Consider the following 19,752-nt stretch of genomic DNA (forward strand, 5'->3'; position numbering starts at 1 on the left):
TAAGGATGGCTGTAGGATTCCATTGTTTAGTCCCACTACTATCAGATGGTTCTACAGTATATGATTCAGAACACATGTTCTACCATCACATCAGTATTGAATGTTCTACTTTGGCAAAGATCCTGACTTTAGGTCTGCTGCCATTACTCAAATATTTTCTGGAATGTATGAGTGCAGGGATACAAGCATCCTTTAGTAACCATTAGCAGGTGAAATGTAGCCATAGATCTATAAGCATCCTTTAGTAACCATTAGCAGGTGAAATGTAGCCATAGATCTACAAGCATCCTTTAGTAACCATTAGCAGGTGAAATGTAGCCATAGATCTATAAGCATCCTTTAGTAACCATTAGCAGGTGAAATGTAGCCATAGATCTACAAGCATCCTTTAGTAACCATTAGCAGGTGAAATGTAGCCATAGATCTACAAGCATCCTTTAGTAACCATTAGCAGGTGAAATGTAGCCATAGATCTAGGGTTAAAACTCCCCATGGTCATCACTTCATCTATGCCCTGTCTCCTCATTATTTTGTTTCTCTCACGCACACTTTTCCTCTCTCTCACACACTTTCTCTCTCTCTCACACACTTTCTCAGGACGGGCCATGACCAGCAGCTTCTCTGAGGTTCCTCTGGACAACCCGGCCTAAAAGAGATCCTCCTTTATCTGCAGCCCCTTCACAACCACGGTAAGCCCCCATCGGACCCCCAACCTCCCCCCTGCAGCTGCTGAACTACTTCCCCAGCTCAGGTGTTAGTAAACGGATCAGCCCCCCCCCCCCCAGCCAGGTCAGCAGGCCGCAAACGACTTCTGCTGGAAGTGCCAGATATGTTACTGAACCGGCCTCCCTGAATTAACGTTGCAGTATAAATAGGACGTCATAACCACCAATCTACCGGTACTGCTGGTCATTATCTATCAGTCTGCATTAGATTATGGGTTCCCATCTTCGTAAATCTTCTTGACGAGGCTAATCCACATTGATATATATATATATATATTCCTTGAAGGGATGTTTGTGGTTGTCGATGCATCTGGACTCAATTCTCCATTGACGGTCATAAGATATTCCAGCATATATCACAGTTGAATTACTTGTGTAACGAGGATTTATATAGGCTCCAGGTTGAGTGAGAGGGACACATGTAGGCGTATTTGTTATACCTCTGCAATTTTATAACTTATTTATTGGACAGACGTCGTTTAGCCTCTACAAGAACAAGTCGTACAGCTAGAAGGAAACGACCACAACTTGCACATCAAATATCTTTCGCAATCTACCAAACAGCTCCCAACCCTCTTCAAGATCTCCTTGCCCACTTGCCGCTAAACAATGCATTTCTGATTTCCACTCATACTCTCTCATACAATTGTTCTGCTCATAACTCTGCCTCTTATCTCATTTCGATCAGGCACTCCAGCTAGATTCCTCAGACAGACCCCAGCAGCTTGGGTCCTCTCAGCCAGTCAGTCAGTCAGACAGGAAGTTATAACTATAGCCCCCTGCACCTGTGTCTCTCTTCTCTCTGAAGCCTGCCGCCACTACAGTGCTGCAGCCCAGGGCCTGGACCCTGAAGACCTGAGGAATCCACCCCGATCTTAGCAGCCGATGATAGGCCCAGATCTTAGACGCAACGTGTTAACAGTCACAGGTCGCCTCCCATTTCACAAAAAAGCAAACCCCCAGAAATCCCTGTTATCTCACATCCATCAGGGGTTGTCAGTCCCTCACTTTTTCCCACCCCTCTCTTCCTCCCCCCTTTTCTCTATCGCTCAGTCAGTAGTTTTGCTTGGCCTGCTTTTTTTGTGTGACCCTTAAGATGACATGTAGTGTTGACATTTCCTCATACAGTATAGTAGAATCACATAATGTAGAAAGATGTCTAGTGACCATCCCTCATAAAACTACATTTACAGCAGAATGAATTAGGTCTCATAAAACTACATTTACAGCAGAATGAATTAGGTCTCATAAAGCTACATTTACAGCAGAATGAATTAGGTCTCATAGAACTACATTTACAGCTGAATGAATTAGGTCTCATAAAACGACATTTACAGCAGAATGAATTAGGTCTCATAAAATGACATTTACAGCAGAATGAATTAGGTCTCATAAAACTACATTTTCAGCAGAATGAATTAGGTCTCATAAAACTACATTTACAGCAGAATGAATTAGGTCATGTAGGAGAGTGCAATTAGAAGAGAAGTCTACTGCATAGCACCACTGACAGACCTGTCCTTTATGGGTATTTAGGAAAGGCTGGATAAGAAGGGTGGGGATTTGTAAGGCAGCCCGTTGCGCCATCCCGGTGGGAAGAATAGTCAGGTTTCCCCTTTTTCTCCCTCTCTCTTTATTTTTTATTTCTCTCGCTCTCCCCCCTCCAGGATGGTTTGAGCAGGAGATTTAGAATGAGGGTCAGTAGGGGGAGAGGAGAGGCAGTGGACTAATGGATACATTTTTATGAACACTGTTTTTATAATGCAGGTATGCATGTGTACACTGCATGTACACTAATATGGACAGTGTAACCATAGTCATTCTTAAAGATGACTGACGTGTCTCCAACCTCCGTCTTTAAGGTAGGGGAAACCGTGAGAGAAAGTCTTGGTGGCTATGCTGTGGCTGTGCATGTAATTACAATCATTGCCTTCGGACTGCCATAATTAGTTCATTAGAGGATTGGATAATTGGTCCAGACACTCTCTGAAGAAATTACTACCTTGGTTCAGAGTATTTTACAATACACAAGGCCCCATACACCTCATTGTCCCAGGATCCATTTCACGTGATTTATTAACAGATGTATTTAACAGAATCGTTGGAGACAGAGTTGACCATGTAGATGGAGAATAACTAACCGTAGATAATATATGACGACGTTAATAATCCTACATGTGTAATGTAGCAAAATACAGCTGTTAAAATAACATGTTTTATGCTAGTTTCTATTTACCTATGTCACAGTCATATATATATATAATCACATATACCCACCGTTTAACATTTTAGTTCCTGGAGATTCTGGCATACCATTGCCTTCCAGAACTTTCATATGACTTACACAAACAGTGAGAACTGAGTCTACCAGGGCTACCTTCTAGCAGCAGGTTATTGATATGGTTTAGAGTTTCACACTGGGGGAGTGATATTGGATCACGGTAACTACAGCGACATTATTTATATTTCGGCAATGGAAAGCAAGTATGCCCACTGATAGGCTTGGTAGTTACACTCTTAGAAAAAAGGATTCCAAACGGGTTCTTTGGCTGTCCCCATAGGAGAACCCTTTTTTGTTCCAGGTAGAACACTTTTTGGTTTCAGGTAGATCCCTTTTGAGTTCCATGTAAAACCCTCTGGTAACGTTCTACATGGAACACAAAAGGGTTCTTCAAAGGGTTCTCCTATGGCACGTGTCAAACTCATTCCACGGAGGGACGAGGATTTTCGCTCCTCCTTTGTACTTAATTGATGAATTAAGGTCAACCTGGTTGTCTAGGTCTTCACTGAAAGGGAAAAACAAAAACCAACAGACACCAGGCCCTCCATGGAATGAGTTTGACACCCCTGTCCTATGGGGACTGCCGAAGAACCCTTTTAGGTTCTAGATAGCACCTTTTTTGTCCTAAGACTGTAGCTTATTATTCTCACTGTTGAATTGTAGTTATTAACTCTATATTCTAAATACAGTGGAAAAGACGACGGATGATACAGCAGCTTCAGTTGTGGATTTCACATTTAGCATGAGGAGAAAATGCCCTTCTTGGAAGGAAAGCTCGGCCTTGCTCATACACAATAAGAAAAGCTGTCTATTTTGTGTTGTAGATACTGTACATAGAAAACAGACTGAATCGACCTTGAAGGAGTCATAAAAAGGAAAGAAAGAGAAAAGAAAGAAACAACCAGTCCTTTCTTCCTTCCACCTGGTTTAGGTAGTGATGAGCAAGCTGGAAAGCCTGAACTTGAAAGGCCTCTTGTCTCCCCCATCCAGGGGAGATAATGGACATGACCCGACAGCTCATGAAACAGCATAATTAGCTGGTTAGGCCGGCTGTGTTATTTTCCGATCGGGTTTGCTTTCATGCCGCCCGCTCTCGGGGGTTATCATAAATTTGACTGTGGAATAGCCCGTCGGTCCAGAGAGAGGGGAGAGAATGTGGGCAAGCCTAGCTAGTAATTAGTGTGGGCTATTTTATTGTTCAAGAGGTGCTTTTGTTCGATGTGATTGGACACATAGGTTCAAAGACAGGGCAAGGCTGTGTGGAGACTGAGGTCAAGGATCAGATGATGTTATCTCATGTGCTTATGAACAGATCTACTAACTTTGTGCTTAGATATATTTGTCATTCATCGGCCCCAAAATAAATATTTTTCTTGTTTATGTAGTGGCAATGCTGTCCCCAGTAATAAATAAAATAACAGACCTCCATTTTGTGGTTTGAGACCACCATTTTGGACATCCCAATGGCTCTATGGCAGTGTGAGAGGGGGCCTGGGCTCAGTAATAACAGTGGCTGGATGCTGCTGGGTGGTGTTTCCTGCATGTGTGGGTTTTGATGTGGTGATGGAGATGACAGGGCTCTGTCATGTCACCTGACTGGCTTGATGTTTTATCACAGGGAGGGACTAGTGGAAAGGCAGGCTGGGAAGGCCCCGTACACACACACAGGACAAAAACAGCTGGTGTCAGCTGATCCCAAATCTGCCTCTTGTGTCCTGTGCAACACAACAATGTTAGCCCACTAAGCTAAAAGCCTAAGCATTTGCTTGGGGAGCTAACAGAAGTCTTCAGGCCTCAGGCAGTTACTCATCAGACAAGCTTGATTCCCCAAACCATTACATAAGCAGTGTACAGTCGTGGCCAAATGTTTTGAGAATGACACAAATATTAATTTTCACAAAGTCTGCTGCCTCAGTTTGTATGATGGCAATTTGCATATACTCCAGAATGTTATGAAGAGTGATCAGATGAATTGCAATTAATTGCAAAGTCCCTCTTTGCCATGCAAATGAACTGAATCCCCCAAAAACATTTCCACTGCATTTCAGCCCTGCCACAAAAGGACCAGCTGACATCATGTCAGTGATTCTCTCGTTAACACAGGTGTGAGTGTTGATGAGGACAAGGCTGGAGATCACTCTGTCATGCTGATTGAGTTCGAATAACAGACTGGAAGCTTCAAAAGGAGGGTGGTGCTTGGAATCATTGTTCTTCCTCTGTCAAACATGGTTACCTGCAAGGAAACAAATGCCGTCATCATTGCTTTGCACAAAAAGGGCTTCACAGGCAAGGATATTGCTGTCAGTAAGATTGCACCTAAATCAACCATTTATTGGATCATCAAGAACTTCAAGGAGAGCGGTTCAATTGTTGTGAAGAAGGCTTCAGGGTGCCCAAGAAAGTCCAGCAAGCGACAGGACCGTCTCCTAAAGTTGATTCAGCTGCGGGATTGGGGCACCACCAGTACAGAGCTTGCTCCTGAATGGCAGCAGGCAGGTGTGAGTGCATCTGCACGCACAGTGAGGCAAAGACTTTTGGAGGATGGCCTGGTGTCAAGAAGGGCAGCAAAGAAGCCACTTCTCTCCAGGAAAAACATCAGGGACAGACTGATATTCTGCAAAAGGTACAGGGATTGGACTGCTGAGGACTGGGGTAAAGTCATTTTCTCTGATGTATCCCCTGTCCAATTGTTTGGGGCATCCGGAAAAAAGCTTGTCCGGAGAAGACAAGGTGAGCGCTACCATCAGTCCTGTGTCATGCCAACAGTAAAGCATCCTGAGACCATTCATGTGTGGGGTTGCTTCTCAGCCAAGGGAGTGGGCTCACTCTCAATTTTGCCTAAGAACACAGCCATGAATAAAGAATGGTACCAACACATCCTCCGAGAGCAACTTCTCCCAACCATCCAAGAACAGTTTGGTGATGAACAATGCATTTTCCAGCTTGATGGAGCACCTTGCCATAAGGCAAAAGTGATAACTAAGTGGCTCAGGGAACAAAACATCGATATTTTAGGTCCATGGCCAGAAAACTCCACAGACCTGAATCCCATTGAGAACCTGTGGTCAATCCTCAAGAGGCGGGTGGACAAAGAAAAACCCACAAATTCTGACAAACTCCAAGCATTGATTATGCAAGAATGGGCTGCCATCAGTCAGGATGTGGCCCAGAAGTTAATTGACAGCATGCCAGGGCGGATTGCAGAGGTCTTGAAAAAGAAGGGTCAACACTGCAAATATTGACTCTTTGCATCAACTTCATGTAATTGTCAATAAAAGCCTTTGACACTTATGAAATGCGTGTAATTACGTCAGTATTCCATAGTAACATCTGACAAAAGTATCTAAAGACACTGAGGCAGCAGACTTTGTGAAAATGTATATTTGTGTCATTCTCAAAACTTTTGGCCACGACTGTACTCTCTGCCCTGGCTCACCAACTGAGATAGACATTGTGCAGGGCTCCACACTGAGAATCATTCAACAATAGACCAGCTCAGGTTGTGTAATATGACAACAGCTGCATGTATCTACAGACTGATATTTATAATGTTAGATTAGATTAGTATTCAGCCGGTTATGTGGCTCACATAGCATGAGTAGTCCTCTACCCTGACAATTATCTAGTTATTACTGTATATAGCCATGAGATTAAACACTTATTGTGTTTGAATGAGATTAAAACACACATGTTTGTGTTGGTGGCTGACTGCTGCCTGTGACCAAAGTTTGAATGTGGAGTGCGTGGAGTCCGGTTTCAGTGTTGATTGTACTTAACTGTCTGAGGGTCCCAAATGCCCTATGACAAAATGGCGTCTCTGGCGTCTAGCTTTTTAATGTGATACTGTTATATACAGGCTCTGGATGTTACTGTTAGCCACTGTTCTGTCAAAAGACATTTCTTTGATCATGAAATGTATGCATCTTGTTTGACATCAATTCCTGACCTAATATCAACTTGTAATCCCTAAATTCCATTACTGACTGAAAGACCACATAATGAGCATCTTCATAGTCATTGTTTATCACACAACACTGTCAAACGACACCCCACATCTCATTTTGTAAAGGCTTTACCCTCAACATTTCATACACCCCTTCTTTAATCCCTTGTGCCCTACTTATTTAAATCAGCTCTACACAGAAGGTCTTGAATTGCCTCCCTGTCTCCCTGTTTCTACTCAGCCAGTGTGTTGAGAGATGCAGAGTAAAGGTTCCCTTTGATGCTCAGATAAAGAGTTAAAAGCCTTCAGACACACCCTATGCTGGCTGGGCTCCACACACTCTCTCTCTCACACACACACACACACACACACTGGCCTGGGTCCCCTCCTACGTTGAAGTCACTGGAGGCTGCTGAGGGGAGGACGGCTCATAGTAATGGCTGGAATGGAGTCATTGGAATGGTAAGAATCACATGGAAACCATGTGTTCGATACCATTCCATTGACTCCATTCCAGACATTATTTTGAGCCGTCCTCCCCTCAACAGCCTCCACTGTCTGACGTTACTGTGCTACATCCATCACAGATGGTTGATTTCTCTGTAAATCTTCACACCTTGTTTGTTTGCCTCTATTTATAGTGCTGATCCAGGCCGGATTGAAACAGGATAGGTCTAGCAGTGGATCTATTGACATATACAGGACCAGACACACCTACTAATTCAAGGGTTTTTCTTTATTTTTACTATTTTCTACATTGTAGAATAATAGTAAAGACATCAAAACTATAAAATAACACATGGAATCATGTAGTAACCAACAAAGTGTAAAACAAATCAAAATGTATTTTATATTTGATATTCTTCAAAGTAGCCACCTTTTGCCATGATGACGGCTTTGCACACTCTTGGCATTCTCTCAACCAGCTTCATGAGGTAGTCACCTGGAATGCATTTCAATTAACAGGTGTGCCTTGTTAAAAGTTAATTTGTGGAATTCCTTCTTATTTTGTTTGAGCCAATCACTTGTGTTGTGACAAGGTAGGGGTGGTATACAGATATAGCCCTATTTGGTAAAAGACCAAGTCCATATTATGGCAAGAACAGTTCAAATAAGCAAAGAGAAACGACAGTCCATTACTTGAAGACATGAAGGTCAGTCAATCCGGAACATTTCAAGAACTTTGAATGTTTCTTCAAGTGCAGTCACAAAAACCATCAAGCTCTATGATGAAACTGGCTCTCACAAGGACCGCCACAGGAAAGGAAGACCCAGAGTTACCTCTGCTGCAGAGGATAAGTTCATTAGAGCTAACAGCCTCAGAAATTGCAGCCCAATAAATCCTTCACAGAGCTCAAGTAACAGACACATCTCAACATCAACTGTTCAGAGGAGACTGCGTGAGTCAGGCCTTCATGGTCGAATTTCTGCAAATAAACCACTTCTAAAGGACACCAATAAGAAGAAGACTTGCTTGGGCCAAGAAACACGAGCAATGGACATTAGACCAGTGGAAATCTGTCCAAATTAGAGATGTTTGGTTCCAACCGCTGTCTTTGTGAGATGCGGAGTAGGTGAATGGATGATCTCCGCATGTGTGGTACCCACTGTGAAGCATGGAGGAGGAGGTGTGATGGTGTGGGGGTGCTTTGCCTGTGACACTGTCAGTGATTTATTTAGAATTCAAGGCACACTTAACCAGCAAGGCTACCACAGCATTCTGCAGCGATACGCCATCCCATCTGGTTTGTGCAACAGTTATCATTTGTTTTTCAACAGGACAATGACCCAACACACTTCCAGGCTGTGTAAGGGCTATTTGACCAAGAAGCAGAGTGAAGGAGTGCTGCAGCAGATGACTTGGCCTCCACAATCATCTGACCTCACCCCAATTACCTGACCTTACCCCAATTGAGATGGTTTGGGATGAGTTGGACCGCAGAGTGAAGGAAAAGCAGCCAACAACTAGGCAAGCATATGTGGGAACTCCTTCAAAACTGTTGGAAAAGCATTCCAGGTGAAGCTGGTTGAGAGAATGCCAATAATTTGATTTTATTTTTTAAACACTTTTCTGGTTACTACATGATTCCATGTGTTATCTCATAGTTTTGATGTCTTCACTATTATTCTACAATGTAGAAAATAGTAAAAATAAAGAAAAGGTTGGTGTAGGTGTGTCAACTTTTGACTAGTACTGTACATCTACATGTACAGTGCATTCGGAAAGTATTCAGACCCCTTGACTTTTTCCACATTTTGTTCCGTTACAGCCTTATTCTAAAATGGATGAAATTGTTTTTTGTCCTCATCAATCTACACACAATACCCCATAATGACAAAGCAAAAACAGGTTTTTAGAAAAGTTTGCAAAAAATTCAAATAACTGAAATATCACATTTTCGTAAGTATGCACACCCGTTACTCAGTACTTTGTTGAAGCATCTTTGGCAGCGATTACAGCCTCATGTCTTCTTGGGTATGACGCTACAAGCTTTGCACATCTTGCCTTTTTTACTGAGAAGTGGCTTCCTTCTGGACACTTTACCATAAAGGACTGATTGGTGAAGTGCTGCAGAGATGGTTGCCCTTTTGGAAGTTTCTCCCATCTCCATAGAGGAACTCTGGAGTTCAGAGTTACCATTGGGTTCTTGGTCACCTCCCTGACCAAGGCCCTTCTCCCCCAATTGCTCAGTTTGGCCAGGCTGCCAGCTCTAGGAAGAGTCTTGGTGGTACCCTTCCACAGACCTCTGCCTCGACACAATCCTGTCTCAGAGCTCTACGGACAATTCCTTCTACCTCATGGCTTGGTTTTTGCTCTGACGTGCACTGTCAACTGTGGGACCTTATATAGACAGGTGTGTGCCTTTCCAAATCATGTCCAATCAATTGAGTTTACTATAGGTAGACTCAAATTAAGTTGTAGAAACATCTCAAGGATGATCAATGGAAACAGGATGCACCTGAGCAAAGTTTTGAGTCTCATAGAAAAGGGTCTGAATGCTTATGTAAATAAATTATTTTCCTAATACATTTCTAAAACCTGTTTTCGCTTTGTCATTATGGGGTATTGTGTGTAGATGAGGGGAAAAAATGTAATCCATTTTAGAATAAGGCTGTAAAGTAACAAATGTGGAACAAGTTAAGGGGTCTGAATGCTTTCCGAATGCACTGTTTATTCAATCTTTGACACTCTTACTGACAGTTGTGGCTGCTTTGTGTGATGTATTGTTGTCTCTACCTTCTTGCCCTTTGTGCTGTTGTCTGTGCCAATAATGTTTGTACCATGTTTTGTGCTGCTTCCATGTTGTGTCGCTACCATGCTGTGTTGTTGTCTTAGGTCTCTCTTTACGTAGTGCTGTGTTTTCTCTCTTGTCGTGATGTACAGTGCCTTGCGAAAGTATTCGGCCCCCTTGAACTTTTCGACCTTTTGCCACATTTCAGGCTTCAAACATAAAGATATAAAACTGTAATTTTTTGTGAAGAATCAACAACATGGTGGGACACAATCATGAAGTGGAACGAAATTTATTGGATATTTCTAACTTTTTTAACAAATAAAAAACGGAAAAATTGGGCGTGCAAAATTATTCAGCCCCCTTAAGTTAATACTTTGTAGCGCCACCTTTTGCTGTGATTACAGCTGTAAGTCGCTTGGGGTATGTCTCTATCAGTTTTGCACATCGAGAGACTGACATTTTTGCCCATTCCTCCTTGCAAAACAGCTCGAGCTCAGTGAGGTTGGATGGAGAGCGTTTGTGAACAGCAGTTTTCAGTTCTTTCCACAGATTCTCGATTGGATTCAGGTCTGGACTTTGACTTGGCCATTCTAACACCTGGATATGTTTATTTGTGAACCATTCCATTGTAGATTTTGCTTTATGTTTTGGATCATTGTCTTGTTGGAAGACAAATCTCCGTCCCAGTCTCAGGTCTTTTGCAGACTCCATCAGGTTTTCTTCCAGAATGGTCCTGTATTTGGCTCCATCCATCTTCCCATCAATTTTAACCATCTTCCCTGCCCCTGCTGAAGAAAAGCAGGCCCAAACCATGATGCTGCCACCACCATGTTTGACAGTGGGGATGGTGTGTTCAGGGTGATGAGCTGTGTTGCTTTTACGCCAAACATAACGTTTTGCATTGTTGCCAAAAAGTTCGATTTTGGATTCATCTGACCAGAGCACCTTCTTCCACATGTTTGGTGTGTCTCCCAGGTGGCTAGTGGCAAACTTTAAACTACACTTTTTATGGATATCTTTAAGAAATGGCTTTCTTCTTGCCACTTCCATAAAGGCCAGATTTGTGCAGTATACGACTGATTGTTGTCCTATGGACAGAGTCTCCCACCTCAGCTGTAGATCTCTGCAGTTCATCCAGAGTGATCATGGGCCTCTTGGCTGCATCTCTGATCAGTCTTCTCCTTGTATGAGCTGAAAGTTTAGAGGGACGGCCGGGTCTTCGTAGATTTGCAGTGGTCTGATACTCCTTCCATTTCAATGTTATCGCTTGCACAGTGCTCCTTGGGATGTTTAAAGCTTGGGAAATCTTTTTGTATCCAAATCCGGCTTTAAACTTCTCCACAACAGTATCTCGGACCTGCCTGGTGTGTTCCTTGTTCTTCATGATGCTCTCTGCGCTTTAAACGGACCTCTGAGACTATCACAGAGCAGGTGCATTTATACGGAGACTTGATTACACACAGGTGGATTCTATTTATCATCATTAGTAATTTAGGTCAACATTGGATCATTCAGAGATCCTCACTGAACTTCTGGAGAGAGTTTGCTGCACTGAAAGTAAAGGGGCTGAATAATTTTGCACGGCTAATTTTTCTGTTTTTTATTTGTTAAAAAAGTTTGAAATATCGAATACATTTCGTTCCACTTCATAATTGTGTCCCACTTGTTGTTGATTCTTCACAAAAAAATACAGTTTTATATCTTTATGTTTGAAGCCTGAAATGTGGCAAAAGGTCGAAAAGGTCAAGGGGGCCGAATACTTTCGCAAGGCACTGTATGTTTTGTCCTATATTTATTTTTCATTTTTAATCCCAGCCCTTATCCCCGCAGGAGGACTTTTGCCTTTTGGTAGGCCATCATTGTAAATAAGAATTTGTTCTTAACTGACTTGCCTAGTTTAATAAAGGTTAAATAAATAAATAAATATTCCACGTGGGAGTATATTCACTTTTGGTTGGTAGGCAGAAACAGAAACACTTCCTACAACTGTAACCCAGCTGTCTTTTCCTTTGGCTTTATCGGTCAGGTGTGTTTCGGACGATCTAAATGTGTTTAGAATGCAAGAGGGTAAATTTACAAGAGGGCCACTTACAGGTGCTAATTAATCTATTATAAACATACACCCAAGGCTTCCTGTTAGCTTTGCATCTGTCATGACCGGGTCGTATCCCTTTGCCCTTTTCCTGTTTTCTTTTCTTTTTTTCTCTTTTTCTTTTACCAACACTCAGCGAAACCATTAGTATATTTAACCTTTACTATATTTAAACGTTAGGATGCAGCCCTGCCTCACTGTACAGTACACAACTGCTGGTGTGGGTGGAATGTAGCTAATGTAGCTATCTAGCTGCTCGCTATTGAAACACTATCACATTCTGTGGCAGAGGTCAGAGCAAACTGGGTGTCAAATTCATCTTGTGAAAAATCCAATAACTGAGTGAAAAAGACATTTGCTAGTTCAGCCAGTTGATTTAGTGGCAGTTGTTTGCTATAACAACCCTAAGTATACAAGTCAATCAAAGACAAAATTCAGATAGCCCCTTAGCTAGTTTAGATACCGTTTGGCTCATTGACTATTATGGATCTCCACCAATGTTAACACCATGTCAATCTTCATTTGTAGCCTGTGCTAGAGGACATGGCTTTCCAAACAATTTAGAGGCAGGTTGTTTTGAAAGAAAGCCCCATTATGTGGTCATCATGGCTTGCCTTTGTAGAAGAAGCTGAAACCTTGACAAATGGGGTCAAGTCAAACAGATGCTTGAGAGCTATCTATAACCAATAAGGAACTCCAACCTCCTTCTCCAACCACTCTCTCTCTCTCTCTCTCTCTCTCTCTCGCTCTCTCTCTCTCGCTCTCTCTCTGTTTGAATGATAGTTTAGCTGTTTTATCATATACTTACACCATACTCATATAGTCGCCTAAAATATAGCCTTCCGTTGCTATCAAACTCTTGTTGCGTAGTAAGCTGATTAGCCTTGTTCATTAGCTTTCTGTAGAATACAAGGGAGTATAACTGAGACATTGATTTGAGTATCTATTGCTAGCCCTGGTCCGTGATATTTTTACACACTATACTGTGCCTCTCTTTATGAAAGGAAGCATCTCTCCTTTATGTGACCTGAAACCATCCCCCAACCCATTAGTCATATCGGCAGTGCGTTTACCACTGCTATCTGGTCCAGAGATCAGTCAGATCGCGTTTGTATAATACCACACACATCTCACGTGTTCACTTCCTGAACTTGTCTCCACATCACAAAACCGCTAGGTGGGGTCGGTCCAACTTCCTGCTTGGGTTCCTTGACCTTCAGTGACCCTTTGCGGTGGGAGCTAAGTGAAAAGGTCAGAGGTCAGCGCAACCTAATTAAAGGGTATACGCTGACCACAAGGAGGGGAGTGATGTACTCCCTGTGTCCTAGGAGACACACCCACATTCTTTAGTGGTCACTGAGACATGTCCATGCAGAGGTTGAGCTAGAGGGAATTGTCCTCAAGGAACCTCTAGACCTGCACACACTTAAAGCTGCAATATGTAACTGTTTGGGGGACCCGACCAAATTCACATAGAAATGTGTCATTCTCAACTCTAAGAAGTGGTAGATATGTTCTAGGTGCATTATTTCTATGCTTCCCGTTCTTACCTTTCGTTGTTGCGAAATGTACTTTCTGTTTCATACACCAGCTTCAAACAGCAACATATTTTGGGGTATTTTTATAAGATATTTCACAGCGGTTTAGATGGTACAATGATTCTCTACACTATACATTGCTTGTTTGGTCACATAAACTAAAATTAGGCAAACTATTAGAAATTTTGCAAACAGGAAATGGCAGAGCGATTTCTGCATATTGCACCTATAAACATACAGATGCCACACACACACACACACACACACACACACACACACACACACACACACACACACACACACACACACACACACACACACACACTGTCACGACTTCTGCCGAAGTCGATGCCCCTCCTTGTTCGGGTGGTGCTCGGCGGTCGACGTCACCGGTCTTCTAGCCATCATTGATCCATTTTTCATTATCCATTGGTTTTGTCTTGTCTTCCTACACATCTGGTTCCAATCCCATTCTTTACATGCTGTGTATTTAATCCTCTGTTTCCCCTCATGTCCTTGTCGGAGATTGTTTGTGGTTATGTGTTCGTGTATTTTGTATAGGTGTGCGACGGGTTAGTTTACCCATGTTTATTTTTTTATGTACTTTGGTTTTGGAGTTTGTTTTATATATATTAAACTACTCCAGTTACACCAAGTTGGTTTCTCCTGCGCCTGACTTCCCTGCCACCTACACACACACACACACACACACACACACACACACACACACACACACACACACACACACACACACACACACACACACACACACACACACACACACACACAAGGTAAAGGAAGATAATTCTTAAGAGCTCACTTTTACAATTTCACTGTTCACTATACCCTCTACCTAACCCTGGACGGTGACCTTTGACCTTTTTTGAGTGTTTGTATTTTAGACTCTTCCCAAGAGTTCCACCATAGCTGTCACGTTTTCCCTTCTCTCTCTTGTATTCTCACCATGCTACCAGACAGCTGGTTGCCAAGTGCTGTAAGACACACACCGTCACTGACTTCGCTTTAGGAGCTAAATAATAATAATAATAATAATAATAATAATAATAATAATAATACTGGTCTGTCAACAAAGGAAAGCAGATGATAGAAAGGCAATGGCAATAAAATAATATGGCTATAAGTTTGATATGCTATATGGAAATGGTATTTACACCTTGGTAGCTTAGCTTGTCAGCGGTCACCCAGGTTCCATAGCTCTCTAAATAGGGGCCCGTTGTTCGACACCACAGGGTTTTCCGAATAGCACCTAGTATCTTCATTGCAGCTAGCAGCAGCCCTTGACATCGTGTGTGTGATCTGGTAGCATGCTATGATGTGATGCCCACTTTGCCCAGACACTATTCCTAGAGATAGAGGCTACTACTCTATTCTATTATTGCATCCGGATGTTCCATTGAGCTTTACAAAGGAGACCAGGCCAAAGGCCAGTCTATTGCAGATGTAGGATCTTCATTTGAGACAGTTTGCAACAGGAAACGTGGATTATAATTCATCTACATTTTTGTTGGGGTAAATACATATTTCGTAAGGGAAAATCAAGTCTGAAATTTCGTCGTGGAATTACTAAACCTTTTTGAACCTCAAATAGTCCACGAGTTTTAAATGTCCTGCTTTGCAGGAAAGTTCTCCTGCAACAGGGTGATCAAATTAGATCTGTCCCTATACTCTGAAGTTGAAATCCGGTATCCTAGACTAACAATGAAGGACAATAATACAGTCACTGAACAAAATCCTTACAGTTCCTCTGACCAACACCATCTGTCACTTCCAGTTGTTTTACAGACAGTCAGTGCTTTGAGGACCTACTAGTAGTTCAGAAAATCATTTGTGGGGAGTTGGGAGGTGCAGTTAGTCGAACGTCTCTAGTAGTCAGCAGAACTAAGGTCAGGCTTTGTTTACTGAACAGAATTCCCCTGGGGCAGGATTATCCAGATAATCTCCTGGGAATTGAGTCCGCCCGCCAAATGCCGGATTAGGGAAGTGGCCGATCCTTTCAGCTCCTCTAGAGTCCCTAGGCTCAGTTTTTCAAAAGTTATCTAGCTGGATTTTGGCAATCGGATACGATTTAAATGAATAGAACGAGTGTCCCAATTCAAGTCAATAATTACTCTGTTCTATTCAGTCTATTTCTATGCATTTAATCCTATCCGATAGGCGAAATCTAGATAGATAACTGGGCCTGGCGATGCCTTCTCCACACTCATTCACAAATACTGTCACCTTTCTATGTACAAAGCAATAAGTACTGTGGATGGATTTAGTCTTAGTTCCTGACAAGGTATTTCTATTCTCATGAGCCATAACCAAATCTCTACATCAGTCAAGAGAGAGCATGGTATTTCCAACTATCTTACTATCTCTGGATGGACTGATGTCATAGTACCAAACCAGTCATCGTTCTGATCTCATTGACTGTCCCCATGAGATCAGATTCTGTCCTGGAGGCACACTGTTTGGAAGGAGCAGCAGCCATAACAGCTTCATGTCCATCCCCATAATGCGATTCTGCCTGTGACTTCAATAGTATGTAAGGGATAGACCTGTCACCATCCTCTGCTTGGTGTATTTTCTGCCGGTGTCTCCATCCAACGTAATTGGTTGTTTTAGCATTCCTGTCCACTCCTCCTGGGTCTAACCTACTCTCCGGGCCTCTGGGCCTACTGTGATCAGAGACTTGGTGAAAGATGGACATTCACCTGCTGGTATCGCCTCAAGCATCAGCTCCAACCTCCAACATTCCTTCCTCAGGCCCAAACTGACGAGTCCCACCACGGCTTAACATGCCTGTGTCTTTCAGTGTGTTAGTCATCGCGGTTGGGGGACTTTTCTCCCCACTCTCTAGGTGTTAGAACAGTTTACTTTAAATCAACGCTTTAGGTATGTTACACTGCGGCCACTATTGCTACGTTTTGATGTGTGTGTATGGTGGTTTTAAAATAGAGATGTTTTACCGGATGTTTGATAGTGAAATGTTACTGGTTGAGAAATAGTAATACAAGTTGACGCAGGGCTGTGCATATTCATGACTATGATGAATTTGGCTTTTGTTGTTGTAAATGTAATGCATTATGTTTATATTGCACGTAAACCTATTAGAAGAAACACTGTACCTTTAAATGAACTTGCGGTTTTGTTCTTCCTCAGCAAGCTTTCACATTGATATTAACAACTGCATACTAAATATGTAGTAAATCGCTGCATTGCATTTTTTACATTTACATTTTAGTCACTTAGCAGATGCTCTTATCCAGAGCGACTTACAGTAATGAATGCACACATTTCATTTCATGCATTTTTTTTTTTCTTGTACTGGCCCCCCATGGGAATCGAACCCACAACCCTGGCGTTACACACACCATGCTGGCATTGCAAACACCATGCTCTACCAACTGAGCCACAGGGAAGGCCACTGTTGCTTTGACCTGAAAGCTATTACGATTAGCTATTAAACTTTTCAGCACTTAACCTTTCAGTTGTTAATCTGTCAGATCAAACCGGTTTTTGCTTCCCTAGTTATTTTCTCTGTTTTTACATGCCCATACTAATAGGTAGGTAATTAGCTTAGACACATGCATTGCTCTTTCATTCAAAGTGTTTCCAAAAACGTCTTTATGGAAACGTCTTCTGACAAAATGGACAATTACAGTTCTATTGTATTCTACCATGCAGTGTAGGAATATTGACTGCATGGAACAGGTAGTTTAGAGGAGACCGTTGTGATGACGAGTGGACGGTTCCAAGAGGCCAGATCTGCTTTACTGCACGCTGTAAAAGCCCAGGGGAGATGGAAAGAGCGGTGATAAATTGTAACATTTGAAACTGTCCCTCTGTGATGTCATAAAGCAATGATAAAACAGGTATATAGTCAGTTTAGGACAGAAAGGATTTCGGATTTCACTTAGTTTCCACCTGTCGTTTTTAGAGGGGGGTAAAGGTGAAGGTAGTAAACAGGTCTATGCAGGTTGTAGGTAATGAGACTGAAAACCGGTTGAGGTTTTGGTCTATTACTATCCGTTAACAAAATGATAGGTGGAAACTTACCTCCGCTACAGTTCAAACACTTGACTCCTAGGCCTTACTACAATGTGAGCAATCTAATCAATTGTAATCACTACTTTTGTAAGCCAGCATTTGAGCTCTTGTTCAGAGACCAGATTGAGGAGGTGGTAGTCTCTCGCTGGACTCAGGTTAGCCTTCGTAGCATTTTCCCCAGAGTCACTAAATCCCCAGTGGAATGTCAAGCCTTTCAGTGACTAGGTTTCTCCTTCACTATAGTAACTGCCTAACTGGGGGTTCTCTCCACACAGATCCCTATCTGTTCCTATATGGCTCAACTTTAGCTCAGTTTAGCCCAGCCACTTCACAGAGCTGTGCAAGAGCTCAACTGTCCTGCAATATGCAATCAGACCCTTAGTAATCACATAAAGCTGTTCTCTGTTACCCGGTCTCCTTTTTATTGCATGCATTTGAGATTACCGGGGGTCACATTTGAAAGTGCAACGGCAGGATATAAGAGCTGTGAGGATGAGACACTCCTACAGCATGGCCGGTTTTCATTGATTTGGTGATGTACTATAGACTGCACTCCATCCATATCCAATAAACACCTGTTAGCTGCCTTCAGTTCTTATTTATAGGAGTTTTATGTATGAAATCTGTACACGCAGCTTTTTGTCGATCTAAAAGTGAATCTAGTCTAAGTCACCAATTGCTTTTTAAGGAGTTGAACCACCTCAACTCCACGGTCTTTACACCTAGGGGGCATACACCGGTTCGAAGAATCCATAAAAGGGTCATCATAAATCAATTCAATAGAGATTTTTTTTTTTTCAATGTCCGGTATCCTGTCCCGCAAACAGATGTTTCAGCACAGGTGTCAAAGGTCAGAGGCCACGTAAACATGGTCAAAGCAGAAGGTACGGCAGGGGGTTACAGGTGATGAGAGCCAGGATAGTGGTGTCACAGGATGACTAAGGACACAACTTTCCAGGAACATCCAGCCAGGTAGAAATATAGATGGAGAAAACTGAGGAGAAAGTTAAAAAGCCCTGAAAGGTAGCCCAGTTTGATCTCCCCATCGTGACGCTCCATCGATTACAAAGCAGGATTAGCAAAGGTTGAAGCTAAGTGCTTTTCAGATGAATAACTGTTCTGCACAACAAAATGAATCATTTGAATCATGAATGACCCACTGACTTCATGCTGACTTCCACGTTGTTTCTTTGTGTTTTTTAGGCTGAAGAAAAAACGGGAAGTAAAAGGTAAATTCATCGGGAAACGCCTGAAAACAAAGTATTTCTTTCAATTCATATTATATAGGCTAGTTGATTAAGTTGATGTTTTCTCTGTCTATAAACAATTTAACTATTGTTGTCTTTTATATCTCAGGATAACCTACGGAAATGCTAAGTTAAATTTCACAAATGCTATCATTATATTCTGGTACTTTTATTATACTGTATTTTTGTTATCATAGCCTTCGGAGTTAATACGCCTAATTTTGATTCATTCATTTAAATTCTAAACATATGCCCTGCGTCATAGGGTCCATGTCTCGTGTGTGTGTGTGTGTGTGTGTGTGTGTGTGTGTATAGTATAGATAGGAAGTATGTCTTTAGGGAAGAGTAGCAGTGTCAGTATGTGTTCATGATGTTGTTCTGATTTAATTAGGATTTATACCACGGCATTGTTGAATACTGATTTCTGATTGGCTTGAAGGGCATTCTAGAAAGCTGCATTATTTATTTACATAAACTCATATGAAGTCATACGAGATATGAGGTCATGTATGAACTTAAAATTGTTAAGATCTCTGTTTCCAAGATACATTTTTGGGGAGATCAGTTTCAAATCTTTATGCAGATTTTTCACATTCCCCCTCAAGCTATATTGTCAATTCATTTGTCTTTTTGAAAA

The 19,752-nt window shown here is 42.1% G+C and overlaps 1 protein-coding gene across 2 annotated transcripts in view; it reads left to right on the top strand.

The window, feature by feature from the left end:
* The window catches only part of LOC106610230 (uncharacterized), a 30,589-nt gene extending 11,231 nt beyond the window's left edge, over positions 1-19,358 (top strand). For both annotated transcript variants that reach the window (XM_014209445.3, XM_014209446.3), the window contains exons 9-10: positions 598-689; positions 19,072-19,358. In XM_014209445.3, coding sequence (XP_014064920.1) covers positions 598-650 — 53 coding nt within the window. In that variant the 3' untranslated portion in view covers positions 651-689; positions 19,072-19,358. The remainder of the gene's footprint in view (positions 1-597; positions 690-19,071) is intronic.
* Positions 19,359-19,752: the final 394 nt, after the last annotated feature.

This window comes from Salmo salar, chromosome 08, assembly GCF_965601325.2.
Source record: "Salmo salar chromosome 08, fSalSal1, whole genome shotgun sequence".
Classification (NCBI taxonomy): domain Eukaryota; kingdom Metazoa; phylum Chordata; class Actinopteri; order Salmoniformes; family Salmonidae; genus Salmo; species Salmo salar.